At 46.0% G+C, this 17,523-nt stretch overlaps 2 protein-coding genes and 1 long non-coding RNA gene across 4 annotated transcripts in view; 1 reads left to right on the forward strand and 2 right to left on the reverse strand.

The window, feature by feature from the left end:
- Positions 1-11,474, forward strand: part of osgep (O-sialoglycoprotein endopeptidase) — a 39,962-nt gene extending 28,488 nt beyond the window's left edge. Inside the window, exon 12 of one of the 2 annotated variants that reach the window (XM_069520084.1) lies at positions 11,307-11,474. In XM_069520084.1, coding sequence (XP_069376185.1) covers positions 11,307-11,346 — 40 coding nt within the window. In that variant the 3' untranslated portion in view covers positions 11,347-11,474. Of the gene's footprint in view, positions 1-5,570; positions 5,712-11,306 lie in introns of those variants that run through there. The other variant, XM_069520083.1, reaches the window with a different exon arrangement.
- LOC138406799 (uncharacterized) lies at positions 7,768-10,062 on the reverse strand. The gene is made up of 3 exons (XR_011240178.1): positions 9,730-10,062; positions 9,607-9,639; positions 7,768-7,931 (listed from the first exon to the last, which is right to left on the reverse strand). It is a non-coding gene; the product is annotated as an uncharacterized lncRNA (long non-coding RNA).
- LOC138406797 (uncharacterized) lies at positions 11,375-16,686 on the reverse strand. Its single transcript, XM_069520082.1, has 4 exons — positions 16,507-16,686; positions 13,967-14,737; positions 13,844-13,876; positions 11,375-12,157 (listed from the first exon to the last, which is right to left on the reverse strand). Exons 1-4 carry the CDS (start codon positions 16,520-16,522, stop codon positions 12,108-12,110), a joined length of 870 nt encoding a protein of 289 aa, XP_069376183.1. The 5' UTR covers positions 16,523-16,686; the 3' UTR covers positions 11,375-12,107.
- Positions 16,687-17,523: the final 837 nt, after the last annotated feature.

Genomic DNA, 17,523 nt, shown 5'->3' on the forward strand with positions numbered 1-17,523 from the left:
CCTACCTATCTATCTATCTCCCTCTCTACCTACCAACTACCACCCTCCCTATCTCCCTACCTAACACGCTACCTCCCTCCCTCTCTCCCTACTTACCTACCTACCAACTACCACCCTAGCTCCCTAACTAGCTCCCTACCTACCTACCAACTACCACTCTACCTCCCTCCCTCTCTCCCTCTCTACCTACCTACCAACTACCTCCCTCCCTCCCTCCCTACCTACCACCCTGTCTCCCTACCTACCTACCTCCCTATCTATCTCTCTACCTACCTACCTACCTCCCTATCTATCTCTCTCCCTCTCTACCTACCTACCTACCAACTACCTCCCTATCTCCCTACTTACCTATCGCCCTATCTCCCTACCTACCTATCTATCTCTCTCCCTCTCTACCTACCAACTACCACCCTACCTGCCTCCCTCCCTCTCTCCCTACTTACCTACCGCCCTACCTCCCTACCAACTACCACCCTAGCTCCCTACCTACCTCCCTCCCTACCGCCCTATCTCCCTACCTACCTACCAACTACCACCCTAGCTCCCTACCTACCTCCCTCCCTCTCTACCTACCAACTACCACCCTACCTCCCTCCCTATCTAACGCCCTACCTCCCTCCCTCTCTCCCTACTTACCTATCGCCCTATCTCCCTACTTACCTATCGCCCTATCTCACTACCTACCTATCTCTCTCCCTCTCTACCTACCTACCTACCAACTACCACCCTACCTACCTCCCTCCCTCTCTACCTAACACCCTACCTCCCTCCCTCTCTCCCTACTTTCCTCCCTACCAACTACCACCCTAGCTCCCTACCTACCTACCTACCGCCCTACCTACCTACAAACTACCACCCTATCTCCCTACCTACCTACCAACTACCACCCTAGCTCCCTACCTACCTCCCTCCCTCTCTACCTACCTACCTACCTACCAACTACCACCCTACCTCCCTCCCTATCTCCCTCCCTCCCTCTCTCCCTACTTACCTACCGCCCTACCAACCTACCTCCCTCCCTCCCTACCTACCTACCTACCAACTACCACCCTAGCTCCCTCCCTCCCTACCTACCTACCGCCCTATCTCCCTACCTACCTGACTCTCTTCCTCTTTACCTACCTACCTACCAACTACCACCCTAGCTCCCTCCCTACCTAACGCCCTACCTCCCTCCCTCCCTACTTACCTACCTACCAACTACCACCCTAGCTCTCTACCTACCTCCCTCCCTCTCTACCTACCACCCTCCCTCCCTCCCTCCCTATCTCCCTCCCTCCCTCCCTATCTCCCTCCCTAACACGCTACCTCCCTCCCTCTCTCCCTACTTTCCTCCCTACCAACTACCACCCTATCTCCCTACCTACCTACCAACTACCACCCTAGCTCCCTACCTACCTCCCTCCCTATCTCCCTCCCTCCCTCTCTCCCTACTTACCTACCGCCCTACCAACCTACCTCCCTCCCTCCCTCTCTACCTACCTACCTACCAACTACCACCCTAGCTCCCTCCCTCCCTACCGCCCTATCTCCCTACCTACCTAACTCTCTTCCTCTTTACCTACCTACCTACCTACCAACTACCACCCTAGCTCTCTACCTACCTCCCTCCCTCTCTACCTCCCTCCCTCCCTACTTACCTACCTACCAACTACCACCCTAGCTCTCTACCTACCTCCCTCCCTCTCTACCTACCACCCTACCTCCCTCCCTATCTTCCTATCTAACGCCCTACCTCCCTCCCTCTCTCCCTACTTACCTACCGCCCTATCTCCCTACCTACCTATCTATCTATCTCCCTCTCTACCTACCAACTACCACCCTCCCTATCTCCCTACCTAACACGCTACCTCCCTCCCTCTCTCCCTACTTACCTACCTACCAACTACCACCCTAGCTCCCTAACTAGCTCCCTACCTACCTACCAACTACCACTCTACCTCCCTCCCTCTCTCCCTCTCTACCTACCTACCAACTACCACCCTACCTCCCTCCCTACCTACCACCCTGTCTCCCTACCTACCTACCTCCCTATCTATCTCTCTACCTACCTACCTACCTCCCTATCTATCTCTCTCCCTCTCTACCTACCTACCTACCAACTACCTCCCTATCTCCCTACTTACCTATCGCCCTATCTCCCTACCTACCTATCTATCTCTCTCCCTCTCTACCTACCAACTACCACCCTACCTGCCTCCCTCCCTCTCTCCCTACTTACCTACCGCCCTACCTCCCTACCAACTACCACCCTAGCTCCCTACCTACCTACCTCCCTACCGCCCTATCTCCCTACCTACCTACCAACTACCACCCTAGCTCCCTACCTACCTCCCTCCCTCTCTACCTACCAACTACCACCCTACCTCCCTCCCTATCTAACGCCCTACCTCCCTCCCTCTCTCCCTACTTACCTACCGCCCTATCTCCCTACCTACCTCTCTACCTACCAACTACCTCCCTCCCTATCTCCCTACTTACCTATCGCCCTACCTATCACCTTACCTACCTCCCTCCCTCTCTACCTAACACCCTACCTCCCTCCCTCTCTCCCTACTTACCTACCGCCCTATATCCCTACCTACCTACCTCCCTCCCTATCTCCCTACCTAACACGCTACCTCCCTCCCTCTCTCCCTACTTACCTACCTACCAACTACCACCCTAGCTCCCTACCTACCTCCCTCCCTACCTACCGCCCTACCTACCTACCAACTACCACCCTAGCTCCCTACCTACCTCCCTCCCTCCCTACCTACCTACCTACCGCCCTACCTACCAACTACAACCCTCCCTATCTACATACCTAACGCCTTATCTCCCTCCCTATCTCCCTATCTACCTACCGCCCTATCTCCCTACCTACCGCACTACCTCACTCCCTATCTCTCTACCACCCTAGCTCCCTACCTACCTCCCTACCGCCCTATCTCCCTACCTACCTACCAACTACCACCCTAGCTCCCTACCTACCTCCCTCCCTCCCTCTCTACCTACCAACTACCACCCTACCTCCCTCCCTATCTAACACCCTACCTCCCTCCCTCTCTCCCTACTTACCTAACGCCCTATCTCCCTACCTACCTATCTATCTCTCTCCCTCTCTACCTACCAACTACCACCCTCCCTATCTCCCTACCTAACGCCTTACCTCCCTCCCTATCGCCCTACCTACCTATCGCCCTACCTATCACCTTACCTACCTCCCTCCCTCTCTACCTAACACCCTACCTCCCTCCCTCTCTCCCTACTTACCTACCGCCCTATCTCCCTACCTACCTATCTCTCTCCCTCTCTACCTACCAACTACCATCCTACCTACCTCCCTCCCTCTCTCCCTACTTACCTACCGCCCTACCAACTACCACCCTAGCTCCCTACCTACCTACCTCCCTCCCTCCCTACTGCCCTATCTCCCTACCTACCTACCAACTACCACCCTAGCTCCCTACCTACCTCCCTCCCTCCCTCTCTACCTAACACCCTACCTCCCTCCCTCTCTCCCTACTTACCTACCGCCCTATCTCCCTACCTACCTATCTCTCTCCCTCTCTACCTACCAACTACCATCCTACCTACCTCCCTCCCTCTCTCCCTACCTACCTCCCTCCCTCTCTCCCTACTTACCTACCGCCCTCTCTCCCTACTTACCTACCGCCCTACCAACTACCACCCTAGCTCCCTATCTACCTCCCTCCCTCCCTACCGCCCTATCTCCCTACCTACCTACCAACTACCACCTTATCTCCCTACCTACCTCTCTATCTCTCTCCCTCTCTACCTACCAACTACCTCCCTCCCTATCTCCCTACCTATCGCCCTACCTATCACCTTACATACCTCCCTCCCTCTCTACCTAACACCCTACCTCCCTCCCTCTCTCCCTACTTACCTACCGCCCTATCTCCCTACCTAACACGCTACCTCCCTCCCTCTCTCCCTACTTACCTACCTACCAACTACCACCCTAGCTCCCTACCTACCTCCCTCCCTCCCTCCCTACCTACCTACCGCCCTACCTACTTACCAACTACCACCCTAGCTCCCTACCTACCTCCCTCCCTCCCTACCTACTACCACCCTCCCTACCTCCCTACCTAACGCCTTACCTCCCTCCCTATCTCCCTACTTACCTATCTCTCTACCTAACACCCTACCTCCCTCCCTCTCTCCCTACTTACCTACCGCCCTATCTCCCTACCTCCCTATCTCCCTACCTAACACGCTACCTCCCTCCCTCTCTCCCTACTTACCTACCTACCAGCTACCACCCTACCTACCTCCCTCCCTACCTACCGCCCTACCTACCTACCAACTACCACCCTAGCTCCCTACCTACCAACTACCACCCTATCTCCCTAACGCCCCACCTCCCTCCCTCTCTCCCTACTTACCTACCGCCCTATCTCCCTACCTACCTACCTATCTATCTCTCTCCCTCTCTACCTACCACCCTCCCTCTCTACCTAACACCCTACCTCCCTCCCTCTCTCCCTACTTACCTACCGCCCTATCACCCTACCTAACACGCTACCTCCCTCCCTCTCTCCCTACTTACCTACCTACCAACTACCACCCTAGCTCCCTACCTACCTACCAACTACCACCCTATCTCCCTACCTACCTAACTCTCTTCCTCTTTACCTACCTACCTACCAACTACCATCCTAGCTCCCTCCCTATCTCCCTACCTAACGCCCTCCCTCCCTCCCTACTTACCTACCTACCAACTACCACCCTAGCTCCCTCCCTCCCTACCTACCTAACTCTCTCCCTCTTTACCTACCAACTACCACCCTAGCTCCCTACCTACTGCCCTATCTCCCTACCTAACGCCCTCCCTCCCTCACTAATGCCCTCCCTCCCTCCCTCCCTACTTACCTACCTACCAACTACCACCCTAGCTCCCTCCCTCCCTACCTACCTAACTCTATCCCTCTTTACCTACCAACTACCACCCTAGCTCCCTCCCTCCCTACCTACCTCCCTACCTACCTAACTCTCTCCCTCTTTACCTACCAACTACCACCCTAGCTCCCTCCCTACCTAACTCTCTCCCTCTCTACCTACCAACTACCACTCTAGCTCCCTACCTACCTCTCTCCCTATCTACCTCCCTCCCTACCTACTGCCCTACCTCCCTCCCTATCTCCCTACTTACATACCACCCTATCAACTACCACCCTAGCTCCCTACCTACCTACCTACCTCCCTTTCTATCTCCCTCTCTACCTAACAACTACCACCCTATCTCCCTACCTACCTCCCTCCCTACCGCCCTACCTACCTACCAACTACCACCCTAGCTCCCTACCTACCGCCCTATCTATCTATCTATCTCTCTCCCTCTCTACCTACCTACCTACCACCCTAGCTCCCTACCTCCCTATCTATCTCTCTACCTACCTACCTACCTACCCACCAACTACCACCCTACCTACCTCCCTCCCTCTCTACCTACCTACCTACCACCCTAGCTCCCTACCAACTACCTACCTCCCTCCCTATCTCCCTACCTATCTCCCTGCCTACCTCGCTTTGACCTGAACTCTGTGTATTCTTCTTTGTAGATACCGCACAGATGAAGTGGATGTGACATGGCGATCCTGAGGCTTACAATGACTACATTTACTGAGCAATACCATACATTTACATTTTCCCCCCTTCTCCTGTAAATTCTTTATTCAATAAATGTTCTTTTCAAAAATCAATATGGTGACATCTTTAATGGATTCATGAGGAACATTCACCCAATTAGGGAACCAAATAAAAACAAAGGGACACCGCATTAACATCTGACAGGGGTAAAGGGTGAACTCTTACTGTGCCATTGAGTACAAAGTGTCTCAGTGTGGCTTTGCGTGAAGAAATCAACCTGAGTGCAGTGTGTGTACAGTACTCACAAACTTGTCCACGTTTTCATGTGCATGTAGGCGTGTGTCTGGGTCTGCTTTGGGTTCCTCACACTGCTAGGCTGGGTGCTCCTGGGTTTCCTTGTACCACACAATCCTATTAGGATCTGAAAAAACAAAGGGCAAGATGTAAATGGCAATAATACACAATCAGGATGAGCTGATAACACTTGACTGACTCATTGTTACAACTTCATTAACTGTCCACAAAACAACTGCTGGCTTTTAAATTATTTGTATTACAGACTACACAACTATCAAGTCAGCACTGTTATTGACATGCGGCAAAGAAAATATTGTTGTTATACCAGATGCTGACAAACGCATGTTGTAGCAGATAAAACCATCTGTTATTTTACAACACCAGCTGCTAAGTTAATGAGGAAAACACCAACAGACTGAACAAGCAAAGCAGTTGACTGAATATTCACTAAACATCCTCACACACACTAACATTGGTTGGGCATCATGAATGTCCCAATACTTTTTCTTGGTGTGGTGACTAACTCATTCTAGAATTGGACCTTTCCATGTAATCATTAGACAAAACAAGGCTACTAAATACTGCCATGATATGTTTTGATACTTCTAAGCAACTCAAATCAATGTCACAGCAATTTGTTTTATCTGAGAAATCATTTTAAGATAAGATAGACTTTATTAATCCCACACTGGGGAAATTGCAACATTACAGCAGCAGAAGAGCATTAGGATAGAGACATATAGAAATTAAAATAATGCTCACCTATGACTTTATTATCATATTTCAGACGACATACTAACCTATGACTTTTTTATCATATTTCGGACGACATGCTAACCTATGACTTTTTTATCATATTTCAGACGACATGCTAACCTATGACTTTTTTAGGTGATTTTGGACAACATACTAACCTATGACTTTATTTAGGTGATTTTGGACGACATACTAACCTATGACTTTTTTATCATATTTCAGACGATATACTAACCTATGACTTTTTTATCATATTTCAGACGACATGCTAACCTATGACTTTTTTAGGTGATTTTGGACGACATACTAACCTATGACTTTTTTAGGTGATTTTGGACGACATACTAACCTATGACTTTATTTAGGTGATTTTGAACGACATACTAACCTATGACTTTTTAAGGTGATTTTGGACGACATACTAATTTATGACTTTTTTTATCATATTTCAGACGACATGCTAACCTATGACTTTTTTAGGTGATTTTGGACGACATGCTAACCTATGACTTTTTTATCATATTTCAGACGACATACTAACCTATGACTTTTTTATCATATTTAAAAAGACATGCTAACCTATGACTTTTTTATCATATTTCAGACGACATACTAACCTATGACTTTTTTATCATATTTCAGACGACATACTAACCTATGACTTTTTTATCATATTTAAAAAGACATACTAACCTATGACTTTTTTATCATATTTCAGACGACATGCTAACCTATGACTTTTTTATCATATTTCAGACGACATGCTAACCTATGACTTTTTTAGGTGATTTTGAACGACATACTAACCTATGACTTTTTAAGGTGATTTTGGACGACATGCTAACCGTTGACTTTTTTATCATATTTAAAAAGACATACTAACCTATGACTTTTTTTATCATATTTCAGACGACATGCTAACCTATGACTTATTTATCATATTTCAGACAACATACTAACCTATGACTTTTTTAGCTGATTTTGGACGACATACTAACCTATGACTTTTTTATCATATTTCAGACGACATATATCTACCGCCCTATCTCCCTACTTACCTACCGCCATATCTCCCTACTACCTATCTGTCTCTCTCCCTACCTACCTCCCTACCCTACCACCCTGAAGAAATCAACCTGAGTGCAGTGTGTGTACAGGACTCACAAACTTGTCCATGTTTTCATGTGCATGTAGGCGTGTGTCTGGGTCTGCTTTGGGTTCCTCACACTGCTAGGCTGGGTGCTCCTGGGTTTCCTTGTACCACACAATCCTATTAGGATCTGAAAAAACAAAGGGCAAGATGTAAATGGCAATAATACACAATCAGGATGAGCTGATAACACTTGACTGACTCATTGTTACAACTTCATTAACTGTCCACAAAACAACTGCTGGCTTTTAAATTATTTGTATTACAGACTACACAACTATCAAGTCAGCACTGTTATTGACATGCGGCAAAGAAAATATTGTTGTTATACCAGATGCTGACAAACGCATGTTGTAGCAGATAAAACCATCTGTTATTTTACAACACCAGCTGCTAAGTTAATGAGGAAAACACCAACAGACTGAACAAGCAAAGCAGTTGACTTAGAATATTCACTAAACATCCTCACACACACTAACATTGGTTGGGCATCATGAATGTCCCAATACTTTTTCTTGGTGTGGTGACTAACTCATTCTAGAATTGGACCTTTCCATGTAATCATTAGACAAAACAAGGCGACTAAATACTGCCATGATATGTTTTGATACTTCTAAGCAACTCAAATCAATGTCACAGCAATTTGTTTTATCTGAGAAATCATTTTAAGATAAGATAGGATGGACTTTATTAATCCCACACTGGGGAAATTGCAACATTACAGCAGCAGAAGAGCATTAGGATAGAGACATATAGAAATTAAAATAAGAATACAAACACACATATGTATATCTTAGGTGTGTAACGATTCATCTACTACATCGATTTATATTCCTACGATCCAACTACATCGATCTCTGCTCAGCAAGTTGGCCTTCCGGACGACATATCGATCTATCATTGTTTTAAAAGGTAATCAATCGATACTAGGAAATAACGCATTGGATGAAAGCACGTCAGACTTTATATGGATGTGTTTTTTTTTCCACTTTTAATGAATGGCGTGAAACTTTACTCGATTCAGTCTGTCTATCTGTGACGTCATCGCCACGCGCCGGCAGCAGCGCAAATATCAAAACATTGCAGATGGCAGAGGAGAAGCCGGCGAGTGAGAAATTATCAAGCCAACATTACGGTCCAGTGTTTGGAAACACTTTGACTTTTGCAAAGACAGATGTTCAAAATAAGCCGCTCTCTGTTTGTAGGATATGTAAAGGTCAAGTAAAGTACCACGGCAAGTGGTATTAATATTGTAATATTTTTATGTTGAAAAGCAGAAGTAGCAGGTAAACCTACTGTTGAAATGTTGGTTGCACTTACTGTATTTTTATTGAAAATGAGAGCAGAAAAGGTTAACTTCCTGTTAATTCAAACTAAAGTGTTGGTTGCACTTTATTCAAATAAAATGTGAATGCATTTGCGATTAATTGTTGTTTACTTGTTTTTTTATATCCATAATTTATACCTGATTCCCTTACAAGAAACAACAGGAATCTAGGAAACTTCACCTGCACTGTCCAGTATCCAGTCACACAGGTTGAATTTTTGGCTAAAAAGTTACTGAATCGATTTCAAGTCACTGTATCGTTTCGGATCCTATCGTTCAGAATGAGCCAATATCGTCCTTGAATCATATTAACAACCACAAATCATGATAGGAATCGAAGTTAAAATGAATCGTTACACCCCTAGTATATATATGTATATAAAGAGAATTTTAAACAATATACAAAGATACCAGATAAATCACAGTGATTGCACGTGAGTGGAGAATATACATTAGGAATATAAATATTGCACATTACCTTTTTTCTGTCTGTTGCACATGGAATTCCATTCTGAGGAGAATACAAACATTCATTATTAGAAGATTCATATGCATTCAGGACAATTTTCGCTGTGTTTGCAAAGCTACTCTTAATGCTTACCTCTATTGTGATAGTTCAAAGCCTCCACTAGATGGCGACAGCTTAGCAGCAGCTTCCCGTTGCTCTCCTTCGCCTCTGGGCGTGTGTTTGGGGTGACGGAGGTAGTGACTGGAACTGGTGTTTCGTCAGGGGCCTGGACTATGATGTCTGTGTCAAACTGGAGCTCTTCTGACTGTTTAGCGTCTATGGGTTGAGGTGGGAGGGCGTTGGCAGCAGGGCAAGGGCTGGAGCCCTCTGTGACGGGCCTCGCTTCGCTGATGAAACTGAGACCCCACTGGTTCTGTAGTAGAACACCGATGAGGGGGCGATCGTCCTCCAGTGCGCTATCTCTCTCCCTCTCTACCTACCTACCTACCAACTACCACTCTAGCTCCCTACCAACTACCTCCTTCCCTCCCTCCATACCTCCCTCCCTATCTCCCTACTTACCTACCGCCCTATCTCCCTACCTACCGCCCTATCTATCTCTCTCCCTCTGTACCTACCTACCTACCTACCACCCTAGCTCCCTACCTACCTACCTCCCTCCCTCTCTACCTACCTCCCTACCGCCCTATCTCCCTACCTACCTACCACCCTACCTCAGACGACATGCTAACCTATGACTTTTTTAATCATATTTCAGACGACATATATCTACCACCCTAGCTCCCTACCTACCAAGTACCTCCCTTCCTACCTACCACTATATCTCCCTACCTACCTACCAACTACCACCCATGCCCCTACCTATCTCCCTACCTACCTCCCTCCCTCCCTACCTTCCTACCTACCAACTACCACCCTAGCTCCCTACCTACTTACCAACTACCTCCCTACCTACCTCCCTCCCTCTCTCCCTACTTACCTACCGCCCTATCTCCCTATCTATCTCTCTCCCTCTCTACCTACCAACTACCACCCTACCTCCCTTCCTATCTCCCTAACTACCTACCAACTACCACCCTCCCTACCTACCTACCAACTACCTCCCTCCCTATCTCTCTCCCTCTCTCTACCTACCTACTTACCTACCTCCCTATCAATCTCCCTACCTACCGCCCTGTCTCCCTACCTACCTACCAACCAACTACCACTCTAGCTCCCTACCTACCTACCTCCCTATCTATCTCTCTCCCTACCTACTACCACCCCAGCTCCCTACCAACTACCTCCCTCCCTCCCTACTTACCTACCGCCCTATCTCTCTCCCTCTCTACCTACCACCCTACCTACCTCCCTCCCTCTCTACCTACCTACCACCACCCTACCTACCTCCCTATCTCCCTACTTACCTACCGCCCTATCTCCCTACCTACCAACTACCACCCTAGCTCCCTTCCTACCACCCTATCTATCTATCTCTCTCCCTACCTACCACCCTAGCTCCCTACCTATCTCCCTACCTACCTCCCTCCCTCTCTACCTACCAACTACCACCCTAGCTCCCTACCTACCTCCCTCCCTACCTACTGCTCTACCTATCTCCCTACTTTCCTACCACCCTATCTCACTACTTACTTACCAACTACCTCCCTACCTACCCATCTCCCTGCCTACCTCGCTTTGACCTGAACTCTGTGTATTCTTCTTTGTAGATACCGCACAGATGAAGTGGATGTGACATGGCGATCCTGAGGCTTACAATGACTACAACAACAATAAATCACATTTATCCATTTTATTGAGCATTACCATACATTTACATTTTTCCCCCTTCTCCAGTGTAAATTCTTTATTCAATAAATTTTCTTTTCAAAAATCAACATGGTGACATCTTTAATGGATTCATGAGGAACATTCACCCAATTAGGGAACCAAATAAAAACAAAGGGACACAGCATTAACATCTGACAGGGGTAAAGGGTGAACTCTTACTGTGCCATTGACTACACTCCTCTGTAAACTGAAGACACAGATAAACAAGTCATCTGCACATACAACACTTTCTGTTCAAAATTGAGGATGGGTGTAAATCACTCTCGTGAGATCACAAAGGGATTAGTAACAACAGATTTTTTTTTCTCCACAAAGTGCTTGATTGACCACTCGCTTTTACAGAGGAAAGAAAAAGTTTGATAAAACTGCAGCTTTCAGGATGGGAGACAAATTAAGTTAGACCTCCTCAGAGATTCAAGGACAAAACACCAGCTCTACACATACAAGCTAAAAATGGTCATGAGAATGAAAACATGTGATTAATTAAGGCAGGCTCTCTGTAAGGCATTAAAAAAGTCCATTGCTGCAAGGTCTCAGAGGAGTTAGTTCAAAGTGTCTCAGTGTGGCTTTGCGTGAAGACATCAACCTGAGTGCAGTGTGTGTACAGGACTCACAAACTTGTCCATGTTTTCATGTGCATGTAGGCGTGTGTCTGGGTCTGCTTTGGGTTCCTCACACTGCTAGGCTGGGTGCTCCTGGGTTTCCTTGTACCACACAATCCTATTAGGATCTGAAAAAACAAAGGGCAAGATGTAAATGGCAATAATACACAATCAGGATGAGCTGATAACACTTGACTGACTCATTGTTACAACTTCATTAACTGTCCACAAAACAACTGCAGGCTTTTAAATTATTTGTATTACAGACTACACAACTATCAAGTCAGCACTGTTATTGACATGCGGCAAAGAAAATATTGTTGTTATACCAGATGCTGACAAACGCATGTTGTAGCAGATAAAACCATCTGTTATTTTACACCAGCTGCTAAGTTAATGAGGAAAACACCAACAGACTGAACAAGCAAAGCAGTTGACTTAGAATATTCACTAAACATCCTCACACACACTAACATTGGTTGGGCATCATGAATGTCCCAATACTTTTTCTTGGTGTGGTGACTAACTCATTCTAGAATTGGACCTTTCCATGTAATCATTAGACAAAACAAGGCTACTAAATACTGCCATGATATGTTTTGATACTTCTAAGCAACTCAAATCAATGTCACAGCAATTTGTTTTATCTGAGAAATCATTCTAAGATAGGATGGACTTTATCAGATAGGATGGACTTTATTAATCCCACACTGGGGAAATTGCAACATTACAGCAGCAGAAGAGCATTAGGATAGAGACATATAGAAATTAAAATAAGAATACAAATACACATATGTATATATTAGGTGTGTAACAATCCATCTACTACATCGATTTATATTCCTACGATCCAACTACATCGATCTGTGCTCAGCAAGTTGGCCTTCCGGACGACATATCGATCTATCATTGTTTTAAAAGGTAATCAATCGATACTAGGAAATAACACATTGGATGAAAGCACGTCAGACTTTATATGGATGTGGTTTTTTTTCCAATTTTAATGAACTGCGTGAAACTTTACTCGATTCAGTCTGTCTATCTGTGACGTCATCGCCACGCGCCGGCAGCAGCGCAAATATCAAAACATTGCAGATGGCAGAGGAGAAGCCGGCGAGTGAGAAATTATCAAGCCAACATTGCGGTCCAGTGTTTGGAAACACTTTGACTTTTGCAAAGACAGATGTTCAAAATAAGCCGCTCTCTGTTTGTAGGATATGTAAAAGTCAAGTAAAGTACCACGGCAAGTGGTATTAATATTGTAATATTTTTATGTTGAAAAGCAGAAGTAGCAGGTAAACCTACTGTTGAAATGTTGGTTGCACTTACTGTATTTTTATTGAAAATGAGAGCAGAAAAGGTTAACTTCCTGTTAATTCAAACTAAAGTGTTGGTTGCACTTTATTCAAATAAAATATGAATGCATTTGCGATTAATTGTTGTTTACTTGTTTTTTTATATCCATAATTTATACCTGATTCCCTTACAAGAAACAACAGGAATCTAGGAAACTTCACCTGCACTGTCCAGTATCCAGTCACACAGGTTGAATTTTTGGCTAAAAAGTTACTGAATCGATTTCAAGTCACTGTATCGTTTCGGATCCTATTGTTCAGAATGAGCCAATATCGTCCTTGAATCATATTAACAACCACAAATCATGATAGGAATCGAAGTTAAAATGAATCCTTACACCCCTAGTATATATATGTATATAAAGAGAATTTTAAACAATATACAAAGATACCAGATAAATCACAGTGATTGCACGTGAGTGGAGAATATACATTAGGAATATAAATATTGCACATTACCTTTTTTCTGTCTGTTGCACATGGAATTCCATTCTGAGGAGAATACAAACATTCATTATTAGAAGATTCTTATGCATTCAGGACAATTTTCGCTGTGTTTGCAAAGCTACTCTTAATGCTTACCTCTATTGTGATAGTTCAAAGCCTCCACTAGATGGCGACAGCTTAGCAGCAGCTTCCCGTTGCTCTCCTTCGCCTCTGGGCGTGTGTTTGGGGTGACGGAGGTAGTGACTGGAACTGGTGTTTCGTCAGGGGCCTGGACTATGATGTCTGTGTCAAACTGGAGCTCTTCTGACTGTTTAGCGTCTATGGGTTGAGGTGGGAGGGCGTTGGCAGCAGGGCAAGGGCTGGAGCCCTCTGTGACGGGCCTCGCTTCGCTGATGAAACTGAGACCCCACTGGTTCTGTAGTAGAACACCGATGAGGGGGCGATCGTCCTCCAGCGCGCCGCTTACTGCTCCCGCTTTCACCTTGGAAGCGTAGCTGACAGCAGGCTGCAGCTTTGCAGGGCTGTCCTGCACGGGGAAGGCAGGTGGGGGTTTGAGCAGCGACAGACTGTTCTCCACCCACCTCTCCTTTTGGTTAACCTTTTGAGGCCGTTCGCCTACTCTGACTCCCTTCTGACTTTCCCTGCGGAGGCTGCGGCCTTTGTGCTGCTGACCCTTCCGCTCCTTTTCCCTTCGGAAGGTGAAGCCGTGCGTGTGATCGGGCGAAAGCTGCCGGGGCTGCTGGTCACCTCCAGAGATGCAACCGCCCCCACCACCTCCGCAGTTTCCTGAGCCGGGGGACAGACGGCGATTTCGAATATGTGGTTCAGAGTTAGTGGCTGAAACGAGGACGGCTGGATCACACAGGGTATCGGACTCACACACAGTGTTGTTGGCTTCCCATGTACCTGAAACACAGGAGTTAACGTGTTGGTCAGAAATCAGCTGTTGTCAAACAATATACACATCACAGAGGTAATGTGTTCAAGCATTTTTAGACAACAAATCACACACCACTATGCCAATGGAGGGGTGGGTGAAGTGGGAGAAGCAAGTAAGTCCAGACAAACAACACAACGTGCCTCCAAACGGCTTGTGTCTCATGACATTTAGGCTAAAAACAGTGTAGATTACTTCGTTTCCAGTTGAGTTTGGATGACACCACACAAACAATAAGGACGCATGTTGTGTTTTTTCTGTTTATTGCTTCTAAAGAAGGGGTCGCTTTAAGTCCACAAAACACTACGTTTCATGGGTGAACAGTGTTTCAGCCAAACACTTCACCCACCTCTCCATTGGTGGAGATAATGAGTGAATTTTCATTTTTCCATAAACTATCCCTTTAAGTTGAGCTTTAAGAAATCACTGTCACGCTCGGGTCTGTTGCCAAAACAACAGAGAGGAGGACACTGTGTGTAAACCAACAGGTGTCTCACACTACATGATACTTCACTTGGCTTGAGTCCATTAAGGATCTTTACACTGACTGCTTCTCACTAACACACAGCAGATGCAGATGACACCGGGTGACTTCACCACTACAGTTGACAAAGGTGGTTCCATATGTTGATGTTTGCCAAGTTGTGCAGTTGACTGCTGCAATGCTTAAAAACAATTACTTAAGAACTTAGCAACAGCTCAAAATCACTTTTAAAATCACTGTTATTTTACTTCTTAAATGAGATGGGGTTTGTTTTTTATATTTCTCACACACACACACACACAGGTTTAAAGGTTATTTAGATAAACACAGACTTTCAATAGATTTTAAATGAGAGGATTTATTTTTACTGAACATAATTCTGACAGAGATGCATTGAAACCATTAGACATGCATGTACATTTCTTATATTCACACACTATAATTTGGGTGTTTTTGTTCGTTACGTGTGTAATCATTGTATGTGAACACACACTAAGCCGAATCTCTTTCATAATGTTAAGAATATAAATGACATCACAACTAAATATCGGAAAATACTAAAGAAATGTTATAAATCCATTATTCTTGCTATAATGAAAAACAATGGTTGTGAATGTATGAAATATATATATATACATACATATATACACACGCTTATGTTACTGAAACAAAGAATACATTTAACTTCAGTTTCATGTGTCAGCCACACATGAAAGTTCGTCACTAACGCGGATGATCAGCTGGTGGAAATAGTTTGGTTACGAAGTGGACTGGGACAAAAAGACAGTTTTTACACATCGGCAGAAATGTGTAGAGACTGTGTCCAGGTTCCACGGTCCCTGGTCAGAGGAGCTACTAGCTAGGTTAGCTTCTGGTTGGCGTGGAGGCGGCGGGGCTGGCAGCCGACACCGGTGTTAGCAAACTTTAATTAGCAGCGTCATTGTGCGTCGAGTCAAAGTCAATGCTCTCGCTCATATGTCGTTACAAACAAGAGTCGCGTTGTTCGACGACTACTCGACGACCAGGGCGAGCGTCGACGAGGGGACGCTTCCATTTTGCCCACATGAAGACATTCGACGCTAGTTAGCATGTTAGCCCGAGCCAAAGTTTCGTAACCCCCCATTCAAAGCGGCGAGCGGGCAGCTATCGACGCCGCTAGCGGGGGCAGCTAGCACCGCGGCGAGGCAGCGGATTCACCGCCCGACAAAGTGGCGGAGTCCCGTCGAACGCGTCGCGAAAGTTGCACAAACTCACCTGTTTTGATATGCATGTCTTTTCGCTGAATGTGTGGCGGGAGCTGGGCCGTTCGGTAACTTTTGTTGACAGCGCGGAGATAACGACAACTCGCTGCTGGTCTTGTGTGGCCACCCGGAAGCGACACGAGAATGTGGGTGGGACAGGAAGTCCCCGCAGATAAGCGGTCCGGCGGGAAACGCGGAGGGAAGTTCGACATTTAACTCGCACTGTAACGAGAGGCCATGTGATGACCACGTGATAACTGATCGTTGTAATATTGGAAACACAAGTTTATGCAGTGTTGTAGTTTACGTTCAGTTACTATGGAAAATGCTAATGGAGACCAGAGATCTGATATCATACCAATTGTGCTACACAGTACAGCAAATACACAGCCAATAATAAAAGCAAAGGTATACAAATAATTGTAAGATTACTTGTGTGTGGAAGTAGGCTGTATATATACATTACTAAAGTCATTCACTGAAACAAGATGAGAGCAGTTGCTAAATTACATTTTACAAAATATGCAGAGAAATAGGAACAAATCAAAGTACAAGCATCAGTAAAATGATTTAAACAGAGACTGGTCAATAATGTAGGAGTCAGGACAGGATAAGCTTTGTCTCCACGAGTCTTGAACTTTGAGCCGAGTACAGCCGGGAGTCTTTGTTCAAATCTCCCGAAAGGTCGACCTGTGAGGAATCAGCAGCACGGCGGTATCTGGTGGAGGCCCACTGCAGTGCCTGAAACATTATTAGAATGATTTGAAAACAAATCACAGCCTGGACAGGAATTAATCTTACTGATGACATTTTCAAAGGGCGATACACCCCAAATAGGTGACAAACTGTCGAAATGCATGTTGAGTATCACAAAGTTCACCCCCCCCACCATTCCTTAACTCAAACCTCGCCCATGCCGCAGGTTCCTCCAGCTCGTCCACCCTCAGAGTTATGCAACCCTGGTACCAGAGGATGTATCCAAGACTAGAGAGGGAGACTGTCGAGATTATAGCAGCAGTCACAAGATATA

This window comes from Paralichthys olivaceus, chromosome 23 (assembly GCF_024713975.1).
Source record: "Paralichthys olivaceus isolate ysfri-2021 chromosome 23, ASM2471397v2, whole genome shotgun sequence".
Lineage (NCBI taxonomy): Eukaryota > Metazoa > Chordata > Actinopteri > Pleuronectiformes > Paralichthyidae > Paralichthys > Paralichthys olivaceus.

What these genes read in the sequence shown, in the direction of transcription:
- LOC138406797 (XM_069520082.1), bottom strand. An exon ending in TTTGAACTATCACAATAGAG is followed by an intron (nt 13,877 to 13,966) that starts GTAAGCATTAAG and finishes TATTCTCCTCAG; the next exon opens with AATGGAATTCCATGTGCAAC. An exon ending in GTGCAACAGACAGAAAAAAG is followed by an intron (nt 12,158 to 13,843) that starts GTAATGTGCAAT and finishes TTGTTTTTTCAG; the next exon opens with ATCCTAATAGGATTGTGTGG.